Source organism: Anoplopoma fimbria, chromosome 16 (genome assembly GCF_027596085.1).
Source record: "Anoplopoma fimbria isolate UVic2021 breed Golden Eagle Sablefish chromosome 16, Afim_UVic_2022, whole genome shotgun sequence".
Classification (NCBI taxonomy): domain Eukaryota; kingdom Metazoa; phylum Chordata; class Actinopteri; order Perciformes; family Anoplopomatidae; genus Anoplopoma; species Anoplopoma fimbria.
The window spans coordinates 9481119-9506728 of NC_072464.1; the positions used below are offsets into that span (position 1 = coordinate 9481119).

The 25610-nt window shown below is 40.2% G+C and overlaps 3 protein-coding genes across 3 annotated transcripts; 2 read left to right on the top strand and 1 right to left on the bottom strand.

The window, feature by feature from the left end:
• The first annotated feature begins 955 nt into the window (after window positions 1-955).
• On the top strand, window positions 956-11865 carry slc9a2 (solute carrier family 9 member 2). Its single transcript, XM_054615223.1, has 13 exons — window positions 956-1426; window positions 1583-1797; window positions 1890-2138; window positions 4321-4571; window positions 4677-4894; window positions 5186-5385; window positions 5801-5890; window positions 5976-6046; window positions 7910-8077; window positions 8179-8284; window positions 10062-10178; window positions 10436-10523; window positions 11164-11865. Exons 1-13 carry the CDS (start codon window positions 1162-1164, stop codon window positions 11580-11582), a joined length of 2457 nt encoding a protein of 818 aa, XP_054471198.1. The 5' UTR covers window positions 956-1161; the 3' UTR covers window positions 11583-11865.
• Window positions 11866-12540: 675 nt separating this feature from the next.
• Window positions 12541-18918, bottom strand: mfsd9 (major facilitator superfamily domain containing 9). Its single transcript, XM_054615224.1, has 6 exons — window positions 18774-18918; window positions 17644-17731; window positions 17311-17354; window positions 15613-15742; window positions 14714-14923; window positions 12541-14635 (listed from the first exon to the last, which is right to left on the bottom strand). The coding sequence occupies exons 1-6, from the start codon at window positions 18858-18860 to the stop codon at window positions 13761-13763; spliced, it is 1434 nt and encodes a 477-aa protein (XP_054471199.1). The 5' UTR covers window positions 18861-18918; the 3' UTR covers window positions 12541-13760.
• A 2163-nt stretch (window positions 18919-21081) lies between these two features.
• On the top strand, window positions 21082-24892 carry tmem182a (transmembrane protein 182a). Its single transcript, XM_054615967.1, has 5 exons — window positions 21082-21240; window positions 22642-22765; window positions 23598-23696; window positions 23789-23926; window positions 24666-24892. Exons 1-5 carry the CDS (start codon window positions 21082-21084, stop codon window positions 24890-24892), a joined length of 747 nt encoding a protein of 248 aa, XP_054471942.1.
• Window positions 24893-25610: the final 718 nt, after the last annotated feature.

The window sequence follows — 25610 nt, forward strand, 5'->3', positions numbered from 1 at the left end:
TTCTAAGCCAAGGGGAGGGTCCAATGAAAGTGGGACTTGCTTTATTAATTATATGAAAAGGCACATTCAACACGAGTCCACACATTAATAATTTTAATATATTATATATGAGGTACTAAAATCCAAAATGTAAGACACTTAGTCAACAAAATGTTTTTTTAAGGAAAAGGTAAGAAATTATGAAAACATCAATATGCTAATTGAAAATCAAAATTATGAAATACCAAGTCAACAATTTTATTTTCAAAACCTTGAGATTTATTTTTAATATTAATCATTATTAAATCAAATTTCATTGAAAAGTTGTAATGATGAAAATGAAAACTACCAATGGTTTAGAGATACGTATTTCTATTATTGACATAATATCTTAGATTATGAGATGCTTTGGTTACTCAACACATTGTTATCACTACTGATTTTTCTTTCTTTCTTGTGGAAATGGGCTTTCATGCTTAGAACAGAATCTAACAGAGATGGACAGATCTAAGTAATTGTCCAATGATGCTGAAACAACTTTGTAAGCAAAGATCAATTTCTATCATCAGTATTGAATTCAAGAGGTAAGCTGGTTTAAGAATACATATTTAAAGAAGGAAAACGCTTCATATTAATCAAGAAATATGTTTTAATTCTCCACATTTTAATGAAACGGTCACATCAACCTTTGCAGTCTGAACCACTTTAAATACATCTGGGAAACTTTTGGTGTAACAAGTGAAAGTTGAAACTCTTGTTTAGGAAACTGGTGTCACCGAAACTCCCTGAATGGCCCGCAAAAACACCGCGCCCCACCCTTTTTATCTGCTTCAAGGTGACACCCAATCAAAGCAGGCCTCGGGGCCGCGCCAAACCTGTATCGGAACTCGTGGACGCGCTGCAGGTAAGCCACAGGTGTGTTGTGCCGCAGTTTGAAGGAGACCTGTCCGGACCATGCAACCCTGAGCTCCGAAGCGAAGTTCAGTAAAGCTTGACTGTTGAAGATGGAGTGATTCCAGGAGAAAAAAAATAAAAAATTAAATCATCAACTTTAAGAGGAGAAGCTGAGTTGTTCTCACCAGCTGTTTTTTTTAAATTATATTTTCGACTTTCAATTTGGATGGATTGATTGCTATTTACATCAAGTTGGATTACTGTGTAGGGGCTCTGGGTTTGTGCACAATGGATTCAAGCATTACAAGGCGAGCAGGAGTTGTACTCATCATTTTCACGTTTTTAAGTCTTATCCATGGCTCTACAGGGGAAATCCCAGCCAAACCAACCGGCAGTGTAGCGATTCTGCCGCCCGTTAGTCCCGATAATGGCCCCCATGCGTATCCAGACGCGGAAAAGGCGAATATGCCAGTGTTTACAATGGATTACGCCAGAATACAGATACCATTTGAGGTCACTCTTTGGGTGCTGCTGGCTTCATTCGCAAAAATTGGTGAGTAACAGTAAGATATGCTGGTGATGGATTATGATCCAGGTCACTAATTATTTTGTCAATAATAGTTGTGACCTTTTTCATAGAGGGTGCAGCTGAGCTGGTTGCAGGAAGCCCTGTACCTGGTTTTTGAACCAAATATCATTTTTGTCTCAGGTTTCCATGTGTACCACAAGATCACCATCTGGGTGCCAGAGTCCTGCCTTCTGATCACCATTGGTCTGATGGTGGGTGGCATCATGCACTCTGTCCACGAGGAGCCACCTGCTGTGCTCAGCAGCAATGCCTTCTTCCTCTACATGCTGCCCCCGATTGTCCTCGACTCGGGCTACTTCATGCCCACCAGGCCTTTCTTCGAGAACATTGGCACGGTCCGTTAAAAATCAGCCACAGCTTTCCTGATCCACATTCAACATCTCCTCCCCTGTGAAGACAATTGGTGTTTTTCTGTCTATGTTTGCAGGTGCTGTGGTTTGCAGTGGTGGGGACTCTGTGGAACAGCATCGGCATTGGCATGTCTCTGTTCGCCATATGCCAGATCGAGGCGTTTGGTGTGCAGGACATCAACCTCCAGGAGAACCTGCTGTTTGCCACCATCATCTCGGCCGTGGACCCAGTGGCCGTGCTGAGCGTGTTTGAGGACGTGTCTGTGAACGAGCAGCTCTACATCGTGGTGTTTGGAGAGTGTCTCTTCAATGATGCTGTCACTGTGGTGAGTGGGCTGAGACAGAAACTAACAAAGGGTGTTTGGTTAGTGGGGATTTTAAACATTTGTTGTTTCCCCTTTACTCTAAGCTGAAGCTTTGAGTTCCTCAGGGCTACTGCTTGTTATGAAAACGTGCAGAGCAATGAGCAAGGTGTCATTACAAACTCTTCTTAATGTGTTAATGGATTTTCAGTGACTAAATACACCTTCAAGTCACACCCAGGGACCCAGCATGCTATTGGGCCCTTACATGTGGAGAGATAAAATAAAAGTGAATTGGGAAAGGGCTGCAGCTGGTGTGGGAACAAAGCAGAATCCCTTATTGTTCACCATATTGCGACTCCACCTACTATTTAAAACCCGTTCTGGATCCTGACTGCTATCATATAAAAAGGCAGATCAAGTATCGTTTTGTCTGAAGCTTTTCTATTCTTTCTCTAACAACTCGCCGGATAATGTACAATTAGTTCACACTCTTTTTTTCTGGGTTAGTATGGCTGTATTAGAACATTTGTCTGTGCGCTGGCAAGATTGCTCAACAGATAAATAACAAAAAAAATGGAAGTGAAGTAATGTTGTTGGGGACATGAGACGCCTCCACAAAGATCAGAGCTGTGTAGCGTTGGAAGCTTCTTTGCCCGGATGTGGCCAAACCCGTTTATGAGCTCTCTGTTGCATTTGGCTGGAAGGGAGGAGTTAATGCAAACGGAAAGCATTGTCTGAAACTTGTCTGAAATGAGCTCGTGCTCAAATTTCACCCTTCACCCTCTTCTTATTGTGTTAAAACACACACACACACACACACACACACACACACACACACACACACACACACACACACACACACACACACACACACACACACACACCTACAATAACCTGCTCTTAGCATTGGAATGGCTACCCCTTTTGTTTAGTACACAGTAGCAGAGATCGAAGACACAGTAACCCAGGAGACTGGGAAAGCCCAGTTATGGTCTGCACAGACAGCTTGGTTTTGCAGAATTGCTCCCATTAAACAATTTGTATTTGTAACAAATACTACTGATGATCACTGCAGCCACTAGTTAGGTGAAAGATGGTTACAGTTGTAGGGGCTTCAGATGATGTAGAAGACCCACGTAAATTCCAGTAGGATCCTATTATTAAAAAGTGAGGCCCCAGAGTTTCTGGCTCCGCCTTTGACTGAGAGTACTGGGTTATCATCTGTGAAAACAGGGAACTGTTGCTGCCTTACTCTCCATGCAGATCTGCCTTCGGTAAATGTTAGGCTTGTTAAACCCTAGTGTTTGAAAGGCTCATCCCAGAGCATATCTGATATGTCTGTATTTCTCTTAATAACGGCAAATCCCATGAAAAGACCCAACCAACAATGAATTGATCCACTTACACTCAATGTCGGTATAGCCATACAGCTTATTCCTCTTTGCCATACAGCTCCATTGTTATCCAATAACTATTAAAAACACATAAGTTAGCCGCATTGTTGCACTGGCTGGCATGTTCCTCCATGGGAACTGTACTAAATTTAGAGACTATACCACATACAGCCTCCTGATGCTGTTTAACTCACCAGCACACTAGTTCTGTGGAAGAAAATATAGTTCCCAAAAATGAAACTGCAATTGGCCTGGTGCTGAGACTGTCACGGACAGACTGGGGAATTTGGAAAGTATTGCATGATGGACTGGTGTTGGTCTTAGATAAAATACAAATATAGAATATGACCACCTGACCACCTTAAAGAAATTGTTAAATGTGCTTTATGTGTTATATATTTTACAATGCCTTAGTGTTTCGCATAATTTACAATGTCTACAAACGTCTTGCTTTCTCTGAAAACCCACTGTTAATGGATGACGTGCAGTCAGACAGCATATTTTAAAAAGCAACAACACCCTGAAACAGCAGTGAGTTGCACTTGTTCTTTGTCAGAACAGGAGGAAAAGGAACAAAGCTGATTGCTCTGGCAAATGCTTCATTTCCGTGAGTCATTCAGTGTGCTTGGTGAAATGAGATTATCAAATTGCAAACAGTGCAGAGTAAATATTCCAACAAATCAATGTTATCTGCAACTGTGTCGTTAGAGGCCGTGGCCCCTGACACCACCCAAGTTTGTGCACAGAAAAAGACTGTGCGTCTGCATGAGCTCTTCAGCATTTGTGTGTGTGTGTCCCCATGTTTTCAGGTGTTGTACAACATGTTCAACTTTGTGGCGGAGATGCCGGTGGTGGAGCCAGTGGACGTTTTCCTCGGGGTGGCGCGGTTCTTCGTTGTCGGGCTCGGTGGGATGGGCTTCGGCATCCTGTTCGGCTTCACGGCTGCCTTCACCACAAGGTTCACCTCCAAGGTCCGAGAAATCGAGCCGCTCTTCATATTCATGTACAGCTACCTGGCCTATCTGGTGGCCGAGCTCTTCTCCATCTCGTCCATCATGGCGTGAGTAGATTTAAACTTTTTTCCTTGTTGAAATATTTAAATGACAGACAGTTCCAGTGACGCAAGAATTCAGCAAAAACACAGCAGCTTCTTGTTTTTCTGCAGCATTGTGACCTGCGCTCTCACCATGAAGTACTACGTTGAAGAAAACGTTTCCCAGCGTTCCTGCACAACCATCCGCCATGTGGTCAAGATGCTTGGCTCTATCTCCGAGACCCTCATCTTCTTCTTCCTGGGGGTCGTCACCATAACAACAGAACATGAGTGGAACTGGGGCTACATCCTGTTCACATTGCTGTTTGCTTTTGTATGGAGGGGTCTGGGTAAGGAGAGGGCAGGGGGTATTATTCTTTGTCTTGTTGCATGATTAAAGGTGCCCTGTTGAGTTATTGACCACTAATAGTGCTACGAAGCAATGTTTTAACGAGTGGGTCCCTGTTTAGTTTGTGTTCCTACACACTTTGATTGGTTCCATGCTGTCCTACTGAACCAATCACAAGTTGTAATAAAGGCAAGGAAGAAGAACACTGCCACCATCAGCGCTTATTTAAAATTAGTTGGTGAAGATTTAAAACCAAAATAACATCCTGACATTGCTCTTCCTCTCTTCACAGGTGTCTTGGTGCTGACTCAGATCATTAACCCTTTCCGCACCATCCCATTTAACATGAAGGATCAATTTGGTCTGGCCTACGGTGGTCTACGAGGTGCAATTTCATTCGCCTTGGTCTTCACCCTTCCTGATAACATCGGCCGCAAGCAGCTCTTCGTCACTGCCACCATTGCTGTCATCCTCTTCACTGTCTTTCTCCAGGTAAGGGGGGGGACTGTGTGCTTATACTCAAAACATTTTACACGGTTGTTTGCTGCGTACCATTTTTCTTTTTTTAACTAAGCATGGTATATATTTGTGTTTTATCTTTGTATTAGACCTAATTGAATCAAATATTCTCAGTCAGAGAGAAACAGACTGGTGGCCTGTGTCATTTCTTTAAAGCTTGGAACACACCACATGATTTAAATTCCAGATCAGAATTTATTTCATTATCTAGTAATTTTTGTAGGTTTTGGATATAATGATACTGCATTACAACTCAATTTCAGACCTGGATTCCGTATCTTTTCATTTTAATAACGCCCAATCGTTTGACAACCAGGTGGGATTTTAAAAGTCCTCTAATATTTTTCCTTGTTCTGCTGAATCTGATCTTTCCCTCTCTCCTCCACAGGGCATCAGTATCCGACCTTTGATTGAGTTCATCAATGTCCGCAGAACCAACCGCAATCTTGACACCATCAACGTAGAGGTTCACTGCAGGGTACGCTACAGATTGTGATTGTTGTAAATGTGGTATGCTGTATATTATCTGCACACAGGGTTAACAGGTCTCATTTTGCTCTCAGCTCATGGACCACACTATAGCTGGCATAGAGGACCTCTGTGGACAGTGGAGCCATTTCTACTGGAAGGACAAGTAAGAACTTTCTCTCTCCTGATGTGTGCTAAATTTGCTCAACAAGAAACTTTTATTATCATATTGATATCATAAGAAACTTTTATTATCATATTGATTATTTACAGTCACAATAATTACTTCATAACATAACGCTTAAAGAGACAGAATCTACAGTGAAACTGGAAGAGGGACTGCGATTTTAATTTACCTGCTCTCAGTTTCCTCCTCTGGTGTTTTGTCTGAAAAAGCTATTGTTCTCTCCAAGACTGTGTGGGAATGTTGACACCTAATCACACACTGGTGTCGGGTTCAGCTTCCGCCATCAGCAGTGACTGATGTTTTTTCCTTCTAAAGCTCTGAAATGTTTTGCTTTACTTGACATAATGAGTGTTTTGGTGCATAGTAGTTACCTGCATTAACTAATAACTGTAACTATTTCTTCATCTTTTTTGTGAAAAACCCAATTCAGATTTTAAATGGGTTTATGTTCAAACTGTATTCTGAAGAAGGCTAATGTCTGAGTCAGAATTTATTTATTTTGACCATAACTGACTACAGAGAAAAATACTTGGACTTACTGTGGCAAATCTATTTGGTTATAGGATGTGGGCATCATAAACACAAACGCATTTCAATTGAATTACAGTCCCTATAAACTACAGCATGTCATAATCCAAGTGATATATTATGTAGTAAGTCAGTGTTTACCTTACAGTTAGTTACTCATTTCAATAAATCTATATTTATCTTTGTTATTCTCTTTAGGTTTTATGTTTTCTAATAAGAACAAAGGGTAGTTGTTAAAATGATATCTTAAAAGTAGCTTTCTCAACACTCTATGACAACCCTATTTTTCATTGTGAACATGTAATCTTATAAAGAATATACTATATGCTCTATGTACTGTACATATGTTTAGTACCGTATACCATTGTGTTATTGAAATACATACAGTATACAATACATATTGTGTATGGGGTATGAAACAATCATACAGGATATTTACTCTTGCATGAAATCTGCAATAGAGAGCCCATGTTCATGTGTGCCTTCAACACTTTGAGTAATACTTTGTGTTCTCCTACAAAGCTTACATATTTTTTACATTTTTATTTATATATATTTTACTATTCTTTAGCCTCCACTGCTGTCTCCTTTCCAGTCCAGTGTTCCTTCCCTCCCTTGTAGCATCGTTGACACATTCTTCATGCTCTTCTCGTGAGACGAGTTCTTGAGGAATGCAGATTTTAATTTGGTTTAACAAGTGAAAACATGCTGAGAAAAATACATTTACATACAGAGCAGTCAGAAAGTATTAGGACAGTGAAAAGTTTTTTTTTTGAGTTGTACTCCGGCACATGGTATTGGGAAAACTGACTTAAAGCTTAAGGCTGTTTGAGGTTAGTAACATCCATATATGGTTGAACAGTGTAGCCGTTTTTATACACAGTCCCCCGATTTTTGCTTGTGACCAACTGAAAAAGATTAAATTAAAATCCCATGCAGGGAAATTGACGTGTCACAGCAGCAGAATAACAAGAACAGATGCACAGTATCGATGAGTAACTATTTTTAAGACTAGACTACTATTACACTTTTTACTAAACAAAATGAAACACAAAAAATAAATAAAAGGTTAGATGGTTTATACACCAAAAATACATAAACAAATACATAAATGAACGAAGTTGCAATACAAATTTAGTACAAAAATTGCACTTGGACATGTAAAATGTTCCTGTTCTCTCCTATAGAATTTGTTGTTTGCAACAAAACATAACAAATAACACTAACCTTATTCTTTAACCATCATTGATCACTGCAACAGGGCCTTCACAGATAGTTGTCCATCCTAATCAATATAATCCTTCTCTGTATCAGGTTTATGAAGTTCAACAATAGAATCCTGCGGAAAATCCTGATCCGAGACAACCGGGCTGAGTCCAGTATTGTGGCGCTGTATAAGAAGCTGGAACTGCAGAACGCCATGGAGATCCTGGACACTGTGACTGGAGACATCAGCGCTGCTCCGTCCACCGTCTCTCTCTAGTATGAAGCCTTCATCATGTCTCTTTGATTGTCTGTCGATCACACCGCCTCCATATTGTCTATACATATCTTTTTTTTTTTTCTTTTTGTCTGTTTTTTAGTGAAGATAAGAAAAGCTTGGGTAAACCTAAGAAGAAGTTCCTGGCTCCTGACCTGAAGAACATGCATGACATCCTGTCCAAGAACATGTACAAGATCAGGCAACGGGTGAGATATTTAACAATCTTGCAGGATAAACGCCATGTGCACACCATTCTGCTTTTCTACCCTTGTCTCACAGTGGTGGATTAAACCACTAGTTACTCTGACAACCTTGGGACTCCTTAACACTTTTAAGATCTCTGAGTGGTTACCAGTCCCAAAAAAATAATGAAAATTCTTTGTTCCTCTGCCATTAATCATCTCACGATACCTCAGTTAATCTTGTGACCCTCTGGAAGGGCCCGACCCCTAGTTTTGGAACCACTGGACTAAATTACTGAACAGTATATTAAGTAGTCAAAAGTCGTTCCATTATGATAAATACACTTTGATGCATCTTTAGGGAAAATTTCATGATGATAAGTCACATGTCATTTCTGCAATACAAGTACCTTTCATTTTATTTTTTTTGCAAATAATACTCAAGCAACTTTACTTAAGGAGCAGTAATGGAGGACTTTTAATCGTGTATTTTTAAAACGTCGTGTTGGTCTTTTTACTTAAGTAAATAATCTGACTACTTCTACCCTCACTGATGCTGAAGTTATCACTACATGGACAATACACACAAATTAGACCCACTTTGCTCCAATAGGCTCTGTTTGATTGAGTAAAGACAGAAAGCTACCACCAGTCTTCGTGCATTTGCATTTTGCTGTTTTAGTAAACTTCAGCTGCTTACAGTACATGCAGTAGTAGGTTCATGGATCAACGACAGCAGCCCAGTCTCACATGTGCTTCTCAGCAAAATGAAAACTTCTTAAAAGAAGCCACATGCATCATCTTTTTTCCATATACAGTAGTTGTTTTTTTACATGATAAGGAAGTAGCGGCTTGAAATAATCAGGAGTACTGCATCAAATTATTTTACCTATAATCCTTTGATCTCTGTTTGTTAGACATACTTGTCTGTAATCAGGTGAACACATTTTATTTTAATCTCACCTCGACAAACAGGAAAAATAGACGTTCTGTGATGCCTTACTAACACACAATGATGTGTTTACCCCTCGCACTGACAGTCAGAGCTGTTTTGCATAGCCACAGACTGTGGCCGGTTGTACTTTTCCATTAGTGACATGACATCAGCCACAGAGACGCTTTGATGTATAGACAGAAATAGGGAGCATGTGATGCTTCTGATCTTGTCTGATTGTCCTAATAGTCCCTCTTTTCAAGTCTCTCACGTGCCGGCAGTTCTGTCTCTCACACAAACGCTGCTTCTTGTGGAATTTATTTTTTTAATTTATTTGACACTTTATTCGATGAAAATTCAAATTGTATTGTTAAGAGAACATAGTTTCAGTTTGGCTCCTGTTCTGTTGGTTCGCGTTGACCTCTTGTGAAATAGTCGGGAGCATTTTGTTGACATAAGACGGTTCTCTAAAGAGCAGTGGCAACCTTTTAGAGGGTTTGAAATGTTTGTTTTAGGTCTAACTAATAGCTGCAGGTCAGAAAGATCTATGTTGACAGAGATGTGTACGTTGCATTGTGTGGCATGTCGCAAAGACCAAACAGTCACACGGACCCTTTCAGTCCAGACAGGTGTGGCCAGTATTGGTTGAGTAATTCCTTCTCCTCTGAAAGCATTTGAACAGTCCATTTGTCTGTTAGTTGTAGTCACCTTTACGTGAAACCATTGTGGCTACCTGTTATCTCGCTAGTAAATTCATTACAGACGGATACGTCCAACATGGTAAATTCTGTGAGCGGGAAGAACCCTTGGTCATAATCTGTTGTGTAATAATGTTGTATCTTGTACCTTTTTGTTTTCTTTAACCAGACGGTGGCATACACACATAAGCATGCCCTGCCCAACGACACCCACAGCAGAGAGATATTGATAAGACGCCACGCCAGCATCCGCCGCAGCCTCCGACCTGGCAGCTTTCAGTCATCGGTAAGCAGGCAGCTCTGTAACTATGGCTGGTATTGACTTGAGGTATTGCATTGTGAGCTGCGTAAAGTATGTTCTCAGCCCCTAAGTCAAAAGTAAGGAAGCAGAATTGAACCTTGTGAGAAGCAGGTTGATTATCTCTCAGCCACACTGAGATGAAAAGTGTCCCAAATTAACAGGTTTGTTGTCTATATTCTCATCCCTCATTCTCCTTTCTTCTCTCTTTCCATTTTGCTGTTTTATTCCCCTTTTGTCATCAGGTGGTACCAAAATCCCACAAATACTTCTCTCTCCCTGCTGGGCAAAGTCTGGACTCAAAATTCCCCCCTGCGAGGCAGAGCTATACAGGTAAGCTTCTAATACTACTTGTAACCACTTAAGGTCCCGTTTTCCCCATTTAAGGCCTCTGAGTGTAGATTTAAGGTTGGAGTAATCATTTGAAACACAAGAATCACTTGTTAGTTTCCAAAATGTTTTAACATATCTCGCAGCCTTTCTCAGAAAATAAAACTTGATCAGGTGTTTCTTTGTTTATCAGCTTGTTCTAACTTTTCCTTTAAGCTTCAGTATATGATGGTTACAGAGTGAAATATATTCAAACCCAAGACTTTTTTTTAGCTAAGCTAGAGGTTTGGCTATTGGGATGGCAATGCAATTTTCAAACATTCATGTCCCTCCACAAGATGAAATTTAATAAAGTTTATGACTAAATATCAGCAAAAGTAGTAACATCGCTATCAGCCTCAGCTGTACTGTTAGCATGCTGACATTAGCACTTTAACAATGTTTGGCTGCACAACATAAGTTTGTGATGACTGGGTCAGTCATCACAAACACCAGCAGCTCGATGAGGTTTAATATTGAGGTGAATCTCTGTGCCTACATCCATTTCTTCATTTCCGGTTACTTCCATGCAACTGTGTGATGGCCTAATTCAACTCACTTTATAATTTCTTTACAATTTTGTCATGTTCTTCCCCTCTCCCAGATGATCAGGAAACAATGTCAGAGGTGGCCTACCCCCCCAGAAGCTCCAGGTTTGGCCAGCCCGCACGCTCTTCCTCCAGAGCCATGATGCCTCTACGCAGGCTGGACACGCTAACAGAAGCGCCCTCAGTCGACATGGTGAATGAAAGCACAGTGGAGGACAGAGGCAGGTCGGGGCGTGGCACGTCCAGAACAAACTCCTCCTCCAGTGAACCACCCATTCCTGCTCCTCACCGTCACCTCCACTCCTCCGTTGACAATGAAAGCAGCTCGGCTGATAACTTCAGAAACGGACATCATGAAGAAGAAGAGGAGCAGCAGCAGCCTTCGTCCCAACCCCCAAGCTGGGCTGCTGAACCCCGAGACAACGCAGCACGAAACCCTCTGCTCAGGCGGCCTCAGTGGAACCCAAAGATATAAAAGTGTCCCTGGGCTTTTTAAGAGCAGCTGGACTGCAACAGACTCAGGGTCTCTACATATGAGACTAAATAAATGATCTCTGGAGGTCCAGTCATTTCTAATTAAAGATGAACCATCCTCCAAAATGAGCGAATATGGACAGTAATGCTTTGAAGTAAGAGGTGTCAGCTACACCAGAAGCACAGTGAACTATAGTGAAGCAACAGAATATGAACTGTCACCAGTGACTCATTCTGCCAATTTTATCTGAGCAGGTATTTCACCCATTCACATCAATGTCATTTTAAATACTTTTATCTTTCCGTAAGATTTTTAAAGACTATGACATTTTAAAATATTTAATTTTGAGTAATTATTTATCTCTCCTTGGATGTGAATATTATTCTTTTTTTTTGTACGTTGTCGCCTTTTGTGTGTGACAGTTGTATGATTTTAGGATTTTTTGTGTCTAGGCCATATTAGTTTAACATGAGAAACTATTGCTGTGCAGTACAAAGTACTCTTAGGACTAGCTGGAGGCCTTTTGTATGTCTATCACACTGATGGACCTCACACATTTGGGCCCACTTTATCATTTTTCTTCTTTTTCTGTAATAAATGTTCTATGTTGTTGAAAGCTTGAAGCATTCTCAATCAAACCGTGGCCACAATGTAAGTTTATAAATGTGACACTGAAGCCACTGCCCAAAGAGGAAGAGGAGATGGGAAGTAAGTACAGTCTGTTAGACAGAGTTGATTGAAGCATTTATGTCATTGTTTCATTTACAACTCAGGACTCGCATACAAAAACTTTTTGGCATGAATCTCACATGTACTTCATGTATTTACTGACATCTTTACATAAATGAATACAATTCTCCCTCTTAATCAGGGGGTATTTGGTCTTTTCTAACAACAGTGGAGCTCAGTATATATATTGTTGTTATAATGGCAGCTACTTCCAAAAGGGGAAATATATATATATATATATTGAAATATAACTTAAAGGGGACAGATCATTTAAACTACAACCCACAAACTGAAATAAGACAACCCAGTCAGGTTCTTGTTGGGCCGCCTAGATCAGAAAACCTGATGCAAAAAAACATTCAGATTTGGATCCCCTTCCTACACAGATGAAGGCTAACAAGAATCTCCCCCCACAGCTTGAGAACCTTTGCAAAGGCTTACCTGGGCTTTTTTGGGAGGGGGGCTTAAAGACAAAGGCCCTAAATACTGAGCTTTTCAGACAGAGGATGACTACAGGTACAGGTATAATAAGACAACGTGAGAAAAATATTGTGTTTTGAACATGAAAGCATGTAAACAATTTCTAGTAGAAACTGAAAATACAAGTATGAGCATGAAAATTAGCATATGTCCCCTTTAAAAAAAAACTTAACAATTTCTTAATATCTTCATTAAACATATCCTAAGAAAAATTAACAAATCTCTGTGACTGTAAAATAAAGAAACATTTGGTCATATACCACTATAGGAACCATTTTGGATGCAGTGCATTCATAAAATCAACTGGCATTGAGGTAAAATGTAAACTAACTGTAAACTAAATATGGCTAACTTGTCTACTCTTAAACAATAACAGTGTGATCTACCTCGGTGTGGTCAGGCAGCCTGATGTCCCCACAGCAACTAGGTTCAGCCCCTTTATGAATGTGTTAAGCATTATTGCCTGAAAGGTAATCGTAGTTGTCTTGTATTTTGATGAATTAGACATTTTTTGACCTTTAGTGTATCATCAGCAGGTTGACAGTAACTCCAAGTACTTTGTACAATGTAGTGGTTAGAGAAATACATTATAAATAAAAGTGTTCACTGTTTCCAAGCTGTCCCAAGTAGCATGTGCCGACAAAAGGCCCTTTTGTTGCTGTTGGGTCAAACTTAAGCACAGGGGGAAGCAGATTAAACTTTTCCGCTATAACCTCACCTCAGTGGCGTGCTTGAGTTTGAAACTGCTTTTCCTGAGAGATCTGCTGTAGTGCTGGTGGTGAGGAGCCATTTAGACCCTATGATGTTGTCGCATATACAGATACGACTGCAAGGGGCATTCGAGCAGGACATATAATTCCCACTGTGAGTCGGCTGTTTATCTTCACAAAACTTCACACTGGCTGCCTACAAAATAAGAGCACTTCTCTGTGTGGTAGATTTGCAATGATTTTAAATTCTTTCAGTTACTCAGAGTTTGGCTTTTTCTTTGTTGCTTTTTGTCATCCCTTTCCCATCCCATTTGGGGATCCTAATGAGCATTAAACCTACAGCTGCAAGAGCTAAGACCACTCCCAGACTGGGGGGGCCGCAAGGGCTGAACTCCTGGGCCAGACCAGAGAGGAGAGGGGCCAGGACTCGACCGACTGCTGTAACAGACTGCCCGGCTCCGATCAGGGTCCCACTGGCCTCGACCCCTCCTCTACGCAGCTCCAGGTCTGTGATGCACGTCCGTCCGATAGTGGTGGAAATGGCAAAGAAGGTGGAGGTGAGCAGCACCTGCGACACACTGGGCGCGGCAGCATACAGGAAAATTAGTAAACTGGTGAGAACTGTGGAGTGGAGTAGCAGAGCAGGCATGTTGTTCCCATACAGGTTGGTTACGGGCCCCACCAGGAAACCAGCCAGGGTCCCTAAGGTGCTGCTGTAGCTGATCAGATAACCCGTCACCTTCGGTTTAAGTGAGAAACGCTCCTCCATCGCCAGAGAGAAGTTACTGTGGTAAAGCATGATAGCTATAGCCATCAAAAGACGCATGAGGAAGAGGTCCCACATGTCGGAGAGGGCCACCATCTGGATCTTGGAGCCCACTGAGGACAGCTGTCTCCAGGCAGACTGGAGCAGAGACACCTCCGTACACCCCAGACCAACTCGGAGCTTCCCAGGAGCTCTGGACCCTGGTACAGTCTCTGCTGCCAACACTGAGTGGTCACTATTTGCATGAGAGCCATTGCGAACCAACTTACTGCAGTTTTTATCATGACAACCTTTGCTTGTGTCATTACTGGAATTATTGTCATTCTGGTGAGTTAGTGTCTCGCTCCACGGCAGCATCCATACAAGCCCTGGAATGATAAACACATAATGTCAGATAAAGACTTGAAATACAATATATCAGTTATTTATCTCATTTATCCACCCACCTGCATTAGTGAGGAAGATGAAGGCACAGGTAAAGGAGGAAGTATAAAAGCCGCCTTCATGCTCCGTGAGGTAGCCGCCCACCATAGGACCCAGGATGAAGCCAACACTGGAGGCTGCATTGAAGTGTCCCATCACCAGAGGGCGCTCGGCCTCAGACACCAGGTCAGACAGCAGCGCTCTGCAGATGGACAGGGAGTGCTTGAACAGCCCTGAGACAGAAAACAGTCGATGCACAGTGAGACATGGTGAGTGACTGATCTCGCCTTTAAGATAAAGGTGGTGGCTTTGAGAAAATAATTAGAACTTTGTTTTTCTTATCTTAATCACTAGTCATGACTTTATTGTACCCAAGAACAAAGAAACAGAGGCCCGGTCTGTAACCATACAACTTAAATGAGAAGAAAATTCAACAGGTAGCTATGTACCTACGCAGTAAATAAGTTCATAAGACCATCAAACAAACAATTAATTCATCCTAACTGTCCCATTTAAACTTTTCCCAATTTTTTTATTTAACCATCTTTTTATAACTTAAAATACATGCTGGTGCATTTAGAAACAGAGCATGGTCAGTAAAGAATACATTCAAGGTCAAATAAATATTCTCATTTATATCCGCTGCAAAACTATTTCTAAAGACGCTTGGTTTATGCAGCAAAAGCTGTTAAGCAGAATTTTATGGACATTTACAATTTAGTGAAAACACAGATCTAGGGATGTCAACAGACCATTTTCACAGCAGACATTTTCACTTGTCATAGTAGGAAAAGCACAGGTTTTACTAATTACATTAACGATGAAAAGCTAAATGGAATTCAGCCATTATTCATTTTATTATTTACACCTGTGGCTTTCCAACTGTGACATGTCAAAATGTCTTCACTAGTTTGGGACTTACCCACAGGAAGCCGTGCGAGGACAAACAACGCGATGCTGGTGGACATCCCGAGCAGGCCGTAGCCCAGAGCGCTCAGCAGCAGACAGGTCAGCAGAGAGTACTGCCGGCCCACCACATCACTCCAGCTCCCCTGCCAATCACACACAGGAAATGACCATCAGCGTTTTTTTTAAATTGGGGCCCTTTGGGCATGTCCCAACCAGAGGACGCTTATGTAAAGAATAAATGATTGGCTTATCTCTATCAGACACAATAATGGCAAACTTAACTTTGTCTACTTAAAACATTTTTTTGCAATGTCTCATTATATTCTGAATAAAATCTTGGCAGAACTGTTCCTACTGCACTTGTAACTCTGGACCAACAAACCATATGCATATGCCAGCGATCTACCTTAACTTTCAGAACGTGAGTGGGGCATGATGGCCAGGGACCCTATAAGCATCCCATTGGTTGATTTGAATGGTGCAAGTGTGTGCACATATTGCTAGCTAGCTTAATAAGGACTGATATTGTACTTAAATTAACGTTACAACAGTAGGGATGACTTGTGTGGATTATTTCTCCACAGTACAATTTAGAGCTTTACTCCTGGAGCAAACACTGGAATTAAACGTTTGGGACCACATAGACCGGATGACTTAATCATATCTCAAGAAGGGAAATATAGAAAAATATTTAACCATTAGTGGCTCAAGAGGAAACATTTGCTAAATGCTAGCATATATATATAAAAAAAAAATCATGTTTTGCTTTCCATTTGTTCTTTTTGGAGGGGAAACTGTCTGGACAGAAAGTGGATTTAAAGACAATAAACATCTTTCAGAAAGTCTGGTTAAACACGAGAGCTGTGCATCGCTTGTGCCTAATGCCATCAATTTAGGCTTACTGGTAGTGTATGGGGATACTAAAGTGAAGGAGAAATCCCAAAACCCTGATTTTCCTCCCAACCAAGTAGCTTTTATCAGAGTTTTGCCTTGTATATCTCTCTCTGTCATACTCACACATACGCACAAACACACACTCACACACACTCACACACACTCATACACACCTGATGAAATAATGAAATTAGGACCAATTGAGTTTACTGTGCTCTGGGTGTAGCCTGGTTGGATTATCATATGGACCCAGCCATGTATCCCATAGTTTATCAGGATTCACCCGGTCTGCACGCAGAACCAACAGTTGACTCCTTATCTGTTTAATTTGTCGCATGACCGCTGAGAATTAAACCAATTTCAGACTGCAGGAGAAATACGTAGAAGCTGAGAATCTTGTGTCAGATGCCATGCTTATAGTAAAGTACCGTCACTGCTTTTTCTGAGTGGCAGTAACGTCTTAACAGTTTGCACAAGGTTTAATCATCAAGGCTTTGATTTTTTTATTCAACGGTTAAAACACTGATAAACAACTCAGCAGTGTCCAGTCATAGAGGGTGTGGAATCATAAAATAAAATCCTGTGTAAAAAGAGTGATATTTGTATGTCTGCGGCTAACCAGGTGTAGCTTGTGTGTGTGAATGTGCGGAGACTGGGTGTATTAACAGCCAGTGTTTATTGTTTTCATAAAATACCAGAGACGACATGGAATGCAACCACTTTGGACACTAACTGTGTGCATGCCTTGTCCAGCAGGAGAGGCTGAACAGGGGTTAGAAACAGAGACTTTTCAGAAAGGAACAAAGTCAATACTTACAACTAGTGTGCTTGAGAAGAGCTGTAAGATCCCATATGTAGATCCTGCAACAGTTCCATACATGTTTTAATTCAAAAGGACATTATTGGTTATTACACACACATACACATACACATACACAGATATCTGTTGCACATGCATATGTTTTGTTATGTGTCTTCATGACAATCGTTCCCAACAAAAAGGCAAACAATTTTACAAAACTTTAGATTATCTGCCTCCCTGCAGACAATTATTTGGTCATAACACTTTTCAGGGCTTGTCAGCTTTCTGCCTAAATATGCATGACCTTGGAGTATCTGCTTGGATGTAATTTAATAAATGACAATTTACCTACAATACCAGCCACAGTGGGGCTTGCTCCAAGGGACTTCACGTGATGGCTCAGCAGCGGTATGATCATGCTCACGCCAAACAAGTCCTAGAAGAAACAAGGAAGTGAATGAGAAAGAAAGCAGGAATGAACCCAGAGCAAGCTGTCATCATTATCAGGACTTTATCACACCAGAAAACCTCTGACCGGAAAGAAACACTTAAAAACCAGTGTCCAGAATTAAACACAGAGATTTTAAAGACAGTTGCAGCAGCCTCAGAATCTAATCACATTGCTGAGATGGGTGCATGCTCTTGTGCTAAGCTCTTTATTGAAGTCACACAGCAGGCTATACAGTGTTCTAGCACTGCTCATTACACAAATTGCTTAACCTTCAGTAGCGTTACTGTCCTCAGCTGTTAATGTCTGCCAAAAATCAGAGTCGCCTGGATTCTTTTAGTAACCTTTAATCAGATGATCATTTAGCAGGAAAAAAACGGCTAAAATGTAAAGTTAGTCCTCTGAAGAATGACTGCAGATTGGCTCTTAAAACAACTTGGATATTTGGATTCTCATTTTCCTAAGACTTTCATGCACTGATATAACATCTAGCATGGGGTTTCACCATGTTCTTAAACTCAAGGAAGTGCCAGTTCCCTTTCACAACACATTGTACTGACAGTGAATAATTGAAAAGGCAACTCTCATAGGTGTCAAAAACAGCCTGCTATGTTGACTAACATCTCCCTTATTTAGTAGCTGCCCACCTGATGAGTTTAAGCTGATATCTTTCAAAATACATACACAAACCAAGTGTATTTGATTACATAAATAACATTAATTTTAATTTATAGTGGCCAGAAAGTATGTTTGATGCATTTTTAAGAAGAAAACTATTTCTAAAATGGTACAACAAGACAATGTCGGTTTATGATTACATATGCTTGGTTTACAGGAGCTGGCCTTGCACTTTTTTTTTTAATAAATATTACATTATACAGTATGATACATGATACCTCTTTCTACAGTCAAACATGTTTTATAGGACAGTAGCTAGTTTGAACATGAAGCATATTTATAATATCTGAATTGGTAAATGTTTTTATTTGTTTCCATTAATCCTTTGAGTTAGTCTCAGTTAGCTACTCACCATGAAGCCCACCAAGTAGATACATTGTATAATCCGCGTGCGTCCTCTTGGTTTCTGAAATAAGGTGCTACATTTCTGGTTGTTCATCCTCCCGATGTGACAGCACGGCTGCAGCCCAAGCGGAAGTTCATCCGCTCCACACCAAAGTATCCAAACACAGTACAGAGATCGTCTCCTCATCCGGCGGGGGTGTCACGGGTAAGAGGTGAAGAGACACGGCTCGGTTTCAAACGTCTGCCCAAATGTGGCAGGTGTAAAATGTGGCGGATTTTAAATGGACAATAAACGTCCAGCGATGACACCCGACTTTCCCAGTCGTAGTTGAATTCTCAGGTGTTGAACTGACGCGTTGTCTCGTCTGAAACCCCCGTGGCTGCTCTGACACTTGGTATCGCTCACTGACGTCACAAAACTGAATGGTTAATACTTATTCATAAACAGATGAGTGGATTTTTGATATTACTTTCTTATTCAACATTTTAGAAGTTGTATTCAGTTATTATATATAGGCCAAATAGTGAGCTTCCTCTTCTGTAAGATTTGTTTTAGTATTTGATTTTCAAACTAACTTTTCAAAGTTCAAGGTTCAGCACACACAAACAATGATACAATATGAATATATATACAGTATATATATATATACACGTGTAAATTGAAATACCAATGTCACTTAAATTTAGATTTTATTTTTTAATTTTTTTTTACTATTGTGTGCATAAACTAAATATAGCTATAATGTGTATGACAAATAGCCCTTCATAACTTATGCAGTTTTTAACTGTAGATTTTCAATTTTCCCATAGTCTTTTATTTTGGTTTCAGCTGTTACAGTTAGACTGACTAGATACATTTCTACCACCTACTGGACAAAGTGGGCTATCCAACACATTATGAACTGCTCACTGCAGAGATCTAAGGATTATTTTACAATAACTTACTGGCTACAGGGCTGCCATGGACAATATTTCTGTTTTACAGCAAAAGTACAAATTTTAGCATAAAGTAAAACAACATTACTATTGAAGTAGTTTCAGTACTTTATTCAAGTTTATGAAGTATTTAAACTAGTACAATCACCACCACAACTACTGTAGTTTCATGTGTTTACAACACTATTTTAATTGAATTGCAGGTAACACTAAAAAATGTTACATTACTCTCAAATCATAATAATACATAGTTATCACTCTATATACCACCTTGAACTGCAAAACATTTTTTCACATTGTGACAATGTTTAGTCCCGTTGTGTTGCATGCTCAGTGCAAAACGCAACAGGATTAATTGTTTCACATAACATATTATATCAGTATCTTTATGGCTGAAAATTCAGTCAGTCTTAGTAACAGATACACACACATAAACACACACACGCAATGAATGTGGGTGGAATGACGGGTCACTTCAGTGTCTATATGTAGGTTAACTGCTAAATGTGCTCCTTAGTTGCTAATAAACCAGTGATTCTACACTGACACAAACATGGATTGATGGCACTAGCTAAATTACCTCACAATAATGGCTAAATGTCTAAATGGCTTTTGTTGTCAAGGCCATGAAAGTATTACTGTTAAGATTTAACTGACATGTTATATTACAATTTCAATGTAAGTTATTTCTGAGAAATACTTCTAATGTGTGTATTTTTTGTTATTTAAACATTAGTATTATATCTATAATGATAAATGTAACTGTTTATAAAGTTCCATTTGATAATGATCTCTGTGTCCTTGCAGTATGATACAACTGAAAATACCCAATAAGTATAATAAGTATATGAGATGAGTGTGTTTACGTGTGTGTCATCCTGGTGGGAGAGCAGCTTTGGGCAGTGTGTTGTGGGATTCTTTGCTCTTCTTCTGTCCTTTCAGTCTCACCCTGCCCCTACATTCCCGTGCAGACGATGTGGTTTCCAGTTGCCACCGGTTATTTCTGTGTTGATCCCCTCCCTTCACACTCTCCAACTGCTTCACACACTCAACCCCAATGTGGGGTTGTTGGGAGTGGAGCAGCCGCCTTCAGTCAGACCCCAAAAATAGCCGAGGGTGTGGGTGGGTGGGGGACTGACTGCAGACCCCAGCAGGGTCCAGAGGAGTCATGTGCTCAACCTTGTCCTCCCATAACACAGACAGAGGGACAGGAGAGGAGTCAAAATCCAGTATCAACATAAACCAGCTGCAGCACATCAGTGGATCAACTGTACGAGGACTTTCTGCCTCTGCTTGTCACATACTCTCACTATAGTGTGAGGGGAAAGTCAGACTGAGCGTTGGCATCCAGTAGCTGAGTGGCTGGTCATTCCAGTACCATGAAGCTTAGCGTGGCGTTGTTTTTCGCAGGGCTCTTTGGGGCGTTGGCAGCTGTGTTCATCCTCCTCTCGTTTGGAACTGATTACTGGCTGCTGGCCTCAGAAAGCTGCCACCCGAACCCAGATGGATCTGTTGGCCTGGGTGGTGTGACCATAGAGGTGGGTGTTGGACTCCAATCAGCAGCAGAGGAAGATCAGTTATAATTTGTTATTGTTTATATATTAGTTATCATGATCATATTTGTAACCCCACTTACTGATATTAGGTCAACTGTTAGGCCACAGACTGTAGTTATATATATTTATTTATAGTATTTGAGCTTTCAATTATGTATTGTGAAGTTGTACTCTTATGGTCTAATGGTGGATATTTAAACTAGTATCAAAGTAATTTCTTCTATTTTAGAAACTGTGATCAGTTGCTCCAATCATTCTTTCAGTAGATGAACTGGAGGGTGGAGAGGAATCCCTTTAGGACATCTTCATGTAATGAGACACTGTTTAATGTAGTGTGTGTGCAGCTATGCAGTGATTGAGAAATAGCTTTTGCCCCTGTGATAGAGATACAAATCCCAGTAGTCCCAGTGGTATGACGGTGTATTAAATATCACCGACTAAAACATACCTAGCTTTTCATAGTGGGAACTGACACTGGAATCGAGACATGATATCACCACAATAAAACCAAAGTAGTAGCACGTAGTTTAATACAATGTGAGTATCTGGTTTTTTTATGTTTAGTCAATCGTAATTGACTAAAATCTTATTTTTAGTGCGATAACATGAAAAAAGTGCAGGATTCCTATTCTTTAGTGGACTCAGTAGGATTGTTAGCATCCTGCACCGCTGGTTCTCAACTTTTTTTTAATATGCCATTTAATAAGTGATTTTCTCTTAAATTATTTTGTTCAAATACATAACAAAAAGACTAAAACTATTCAGTATTTTCCCAAGAAAATGAAAAATAGTTGTGCTTCACTGCAATCCCATACATTTTCTTGCTTTATCTTGCTTTCCCTTTTAGGGGTTCTTGATCCCCAGGATGGGTTCCACTGTCCTTGTTCAACAAGGCTGATTTCAAAATAAAACCCACTATGATTAGATTAACCTTGACTGGTGAAACTTGAAGGTCCAATTTTATCACAGTCTGCACCCTCTGCCTTCATTTCTCTGAGAGGTGTTTTATAGATGACATAACAGGCAATTTAGGATTTTTGCTCTCGTGCAAAAATAGTGACCACCAGTGATGAGTGTTTTACTGAATGGGAACATACTTGGCCCGCACGCTCACTCGGCACCGTACCAAACCTGCACGAGGTTATGGGTGCTTGCTCAGCTCGACCCTTGACCTGACTAAGCAGCTGCTCTTTACCACCTCGGTAACACACTGTACACCTGCCTCGCATGATCTGGTGACAGCTCTCAGGCTTTGATCCCATCAACAGATAACATGGAGTTTCATCCATAAATCTGCATATACAAACCCTATTCTGCAGACTTTTTAAAGTCAGAAAATATTAGGTAATAAATTATGATTCTATCTTTTACTCCTTCTTCCAGCGTGGAGATGTGGTGGTGCAGCAGGACACTAGTGATGTCACTCTATACCATGAAGGTTTTTTCTGGAGGTGTTCGTTTGGAGGCAACTTGGGTGATGACAACCTGATGTGGAAGCTCTGGTTCAGTAAGTGACAAATGTTGTTACAATAGTTAACCCTTATTTATTTGTCGCCGTTGGCTTTACTTTCTCTTTTTAGAATACATGTAAAGTATTGAAGTGGTAACCTGTTGTTACAAACTGTGATCGCACATGTGATTAAGGCAGAATAAGAAAATGACCAAAGATTATCATTATTACATTATTAGGAAACATTTCATATTTTAAGAGAAAATACATGTTCCTTTTTTGCCAAAAAGAAAGAAAAAAAAATGTACAGTACATTATGCTTCTTTGTGATGTTACAAATGTTTCCGGAGTTAAATAGACCCCAGTGAAGTGTAATTCCCTTTTAGAAATCTTAACAACAAACGTTTTTAAAAGCAGGAAACAATTCTCCTCCAGCGTGACGCTTTCTCAGGATCACATGGCATCACTTTGCAGGATAAAGTTCAGTTTTTGATTTGCTGCTTTTCTTTCTATAAACGTTCATGATGCCATAATGGTAGAAATCCCCTCATGAGACTGTTACAAAGCTGCGCCACATGATGTTATTCTGGTCGTTTGTCTGGTGATAATGAATAGGCTATTTTCTGATGGGGACTTTGAATGGAGGGTCATTGTCAGAAACAGCCTCTGGCACTGAAGCGACCTTGTGAGGGTCTGCGGAATTTCACATGGTGGAAGAGAAGAGAGTAAGGAAAGAATATAAAAAAAACAGTATTAACAAAAGTTTTTCACACTGTTGACACAATTTTGTCATATTCCAATCCATGAGAGCAAATGGCTAACTGTGTTTGTTTACTATTTACATTCAACGACATGTATTTTATGTATTCTGTATTCTTTCTCCCTCCAGCAAATCAGCCTCAGTCAAAAGTTTGCATGCACGCCTACCTCTTCCCGTTCCCTGTGTCTCATCAGACCCACAATGCCACAGAGTATGATACGGCCATAAGTAAGTATCTGTTTATCTATTTAAAAATGTCTCTGTACAGATTGAGTTTATGTTTCTCAGTGATACAATTGACTAACATTTCTGTTGTCCAGTCTACAGAGGCTTCTGGAGCATCTTTATGCTCATTGGTGTGGCAGCTGTAGTGCTCGGTGGGTTCTTCATCATCTGTGCTGCTCCGTTCGCCAGCCACCGGTTGTACAAAGCAGGGGGCGGCCTCTTCCTGGCATCTGGTGAGTTTTTTAAATTGTTTAATTTCAATGTTGGAAATAACCAAATACACATATAAAGAACAAATTTGAGGTACCTGTACTTGACTTATCTCTTATGTTATACTTCCTGCTAGTATTTAGTACATTTTCAAATTACGATTCAACAAATTTATAAAATACAATCCATTGCATTGTTAAGTATTAACCCAGCAGTTCCTCAACCTTTTTGACCTGTGACACTTTTCAAAACAGCAGTGTCGGGTTGGGACCCTTTATCACATTTTAGATATCTATGATTTGTTAGAAGTTCCACAAAAGAGACATTTCCCCTGTCGATTTACTGCAAATTACAATTTAAAGCCCCAAGAAGAAACACATTTACATTCATGTGGCAGAAGAACCTCATCCCACGACTCCTAAGATTTATCATGTGACCCTTTGCTAAAACCAGCCACGCCTTGACCAGCAAAAATACAATTCCTCTCAGCCACTGATGCAGGAGTATTAAAAACCTGTTAATGTCATATATAATGAAATATCACTCACAGGGGCCATTTTCGGCAGAACATTGTATCTAGCTGATGATACTCCTGTACTTTTAATTGTAAGGGTGCACTTTAGCATTGTTGGGTTGGTTCTCTTGCTTACATAAAAGATCTGAATTCTTCTCCCACCACTGGTTACATTTTCTTTTCTTTGCCCTGTTTGGTTTATATAAAAATCATCATCTCTTTGCCTCTGCGGCCTTTCTCTTTACCAGGTCTTTTCCTGCTCTGTGTGGTGGTCATGTACGTACTGTGGGTGCAGGTGTTGGATGTGGTGGACGTCTACATAGACCACCAGCGGTCTACATTGTGTCCAAACTTCCAGCTGTCCCTCAACTATGGTCTGTCCTTCATGTTTGCCCCCATTGGCATCTTCTTCTGCCTCCTATCCGGCCTTCTCTTCCTCCTCATTGGCCGAACCATTCAGATTAATTACCACTGACTTTAAGCAGCAGCAGGTTAGAGGGAGAGTGGGGACTTGAGATGGTTTGGGTGTTTATAGTTTGGTCCAGTATAAAATCATTGCAACAACTGCTGAGTTCAGAAATGCCAGAGCTACTTTCAATTGAGCTACATCATGGTACATACAGTTCTGTGCTATTCTCAACAAGCCTGCACCAACAGTATAAATATCTGTGGTGCGTAACACTCTTGTTTGAATCTTGTGTGTTAATGATTGTGAGGGTATGAGTGTATGTTGAGGAATAATGTTGTTAATTGGAGCATTTTTTAGTTTGCTTGAGAAAAAGAGCTGGTTGAAGTTATTCTTATATATATTTTGCTTTTTATAGCATTTAAAATTGAATCTAAAAAAAAGTACAATGCGAAAAAGCTTATAAGGAGGCATGATCATTTTCATATTGTGTGTAGACAATAACACCAGCAACTTTTTGTACAGCCTATTTAAATGGTAAGGCTGATGATATTCTACATTTTGATGTTTTACACAAATCCTGTGAAAAGACTGAATCCAAACTCTGTGGCACTCATCTCCAAGCCAACTAATTTATATTCAAGACATTATAAAAACACTCTAAAACACACTTAAAAAGGCTAAATAAGTTATATATTATACTATAGATATCTCTCCAACAAGATAAATATTGCGTTTGCTGCAGCCTATTACTCATTTCATATTCTGGTGAGTATTTACTACAGCA

Excerpts from the sequence above, each read along its gene's own strand:
- slc9a2 (XM_054615223.1), top strand. The coding sequence starts at position 1,162 with ATGGATTCAAGCATTACAAGGCGAGCAGGAGTTGTACTCATCATTTTC. Across the intron at positions 5,386-5,800 it reads TCTTCACTGTCTTTCTCCAG|GGCATCAGTATCCGACCTTT; the intron begins GTAAGGGGGGGG and ends TCTCCTCCACAG. Across the intron at positions 5,891-5,975 it reads ACGTAGAGGTTCACTGCAGG|CTCATGGACCACACTATAGC; the intron begins GTACGCTACAGA and ends TTTTGCTCTCAG.
- tmem182a (XM_054615967.1), top strand. The coding sequence starts at position 21,082 with ATGAAGCTTAGCGTGGCGTTGTTTTTCGCAGGGCTCTTTGGGGCGTTG. Across the intron at positions 21,241-22,641 it reads TGGGTGGTGTGACCATAGAG|CGTGGAGATGTGGTGGTGCA; the intron begins GTGGGTGTTGGA and ends TCCTTCTTCCAG. Across the intron at positions 22,766-23,597 it reads GATGTGGAAGCTCTGGTTCA|CAAATCAGCCTCAGTCAAAA; the intron begins GTAAGTGACAAA and ends TTCTCCCTCCAG.
- mfsd9 (XM_054615224.1), bottom strand. The coding sequence starts at position 18,860 with ATGAACAACCAGAAATGTAGCACCTTATTTCAGAAACCAAGAGGACGC. Across the intron at positions 17,732-18,773 it reads TCTACTTGGTGGGCTTCATG|GACTTGTTTGGCGTGAGCAT; the intron begins GTGAGTAGCTAA and ends TGTTTCTTCTAG. Across the intron at positions 17,355-17,643 it reads CACTGTGGCTGGTATTGTAG|GATCTACATATGGGATCTTA; the intron begins GTAAATTGTCAT and ends GAACTGTTGCAG.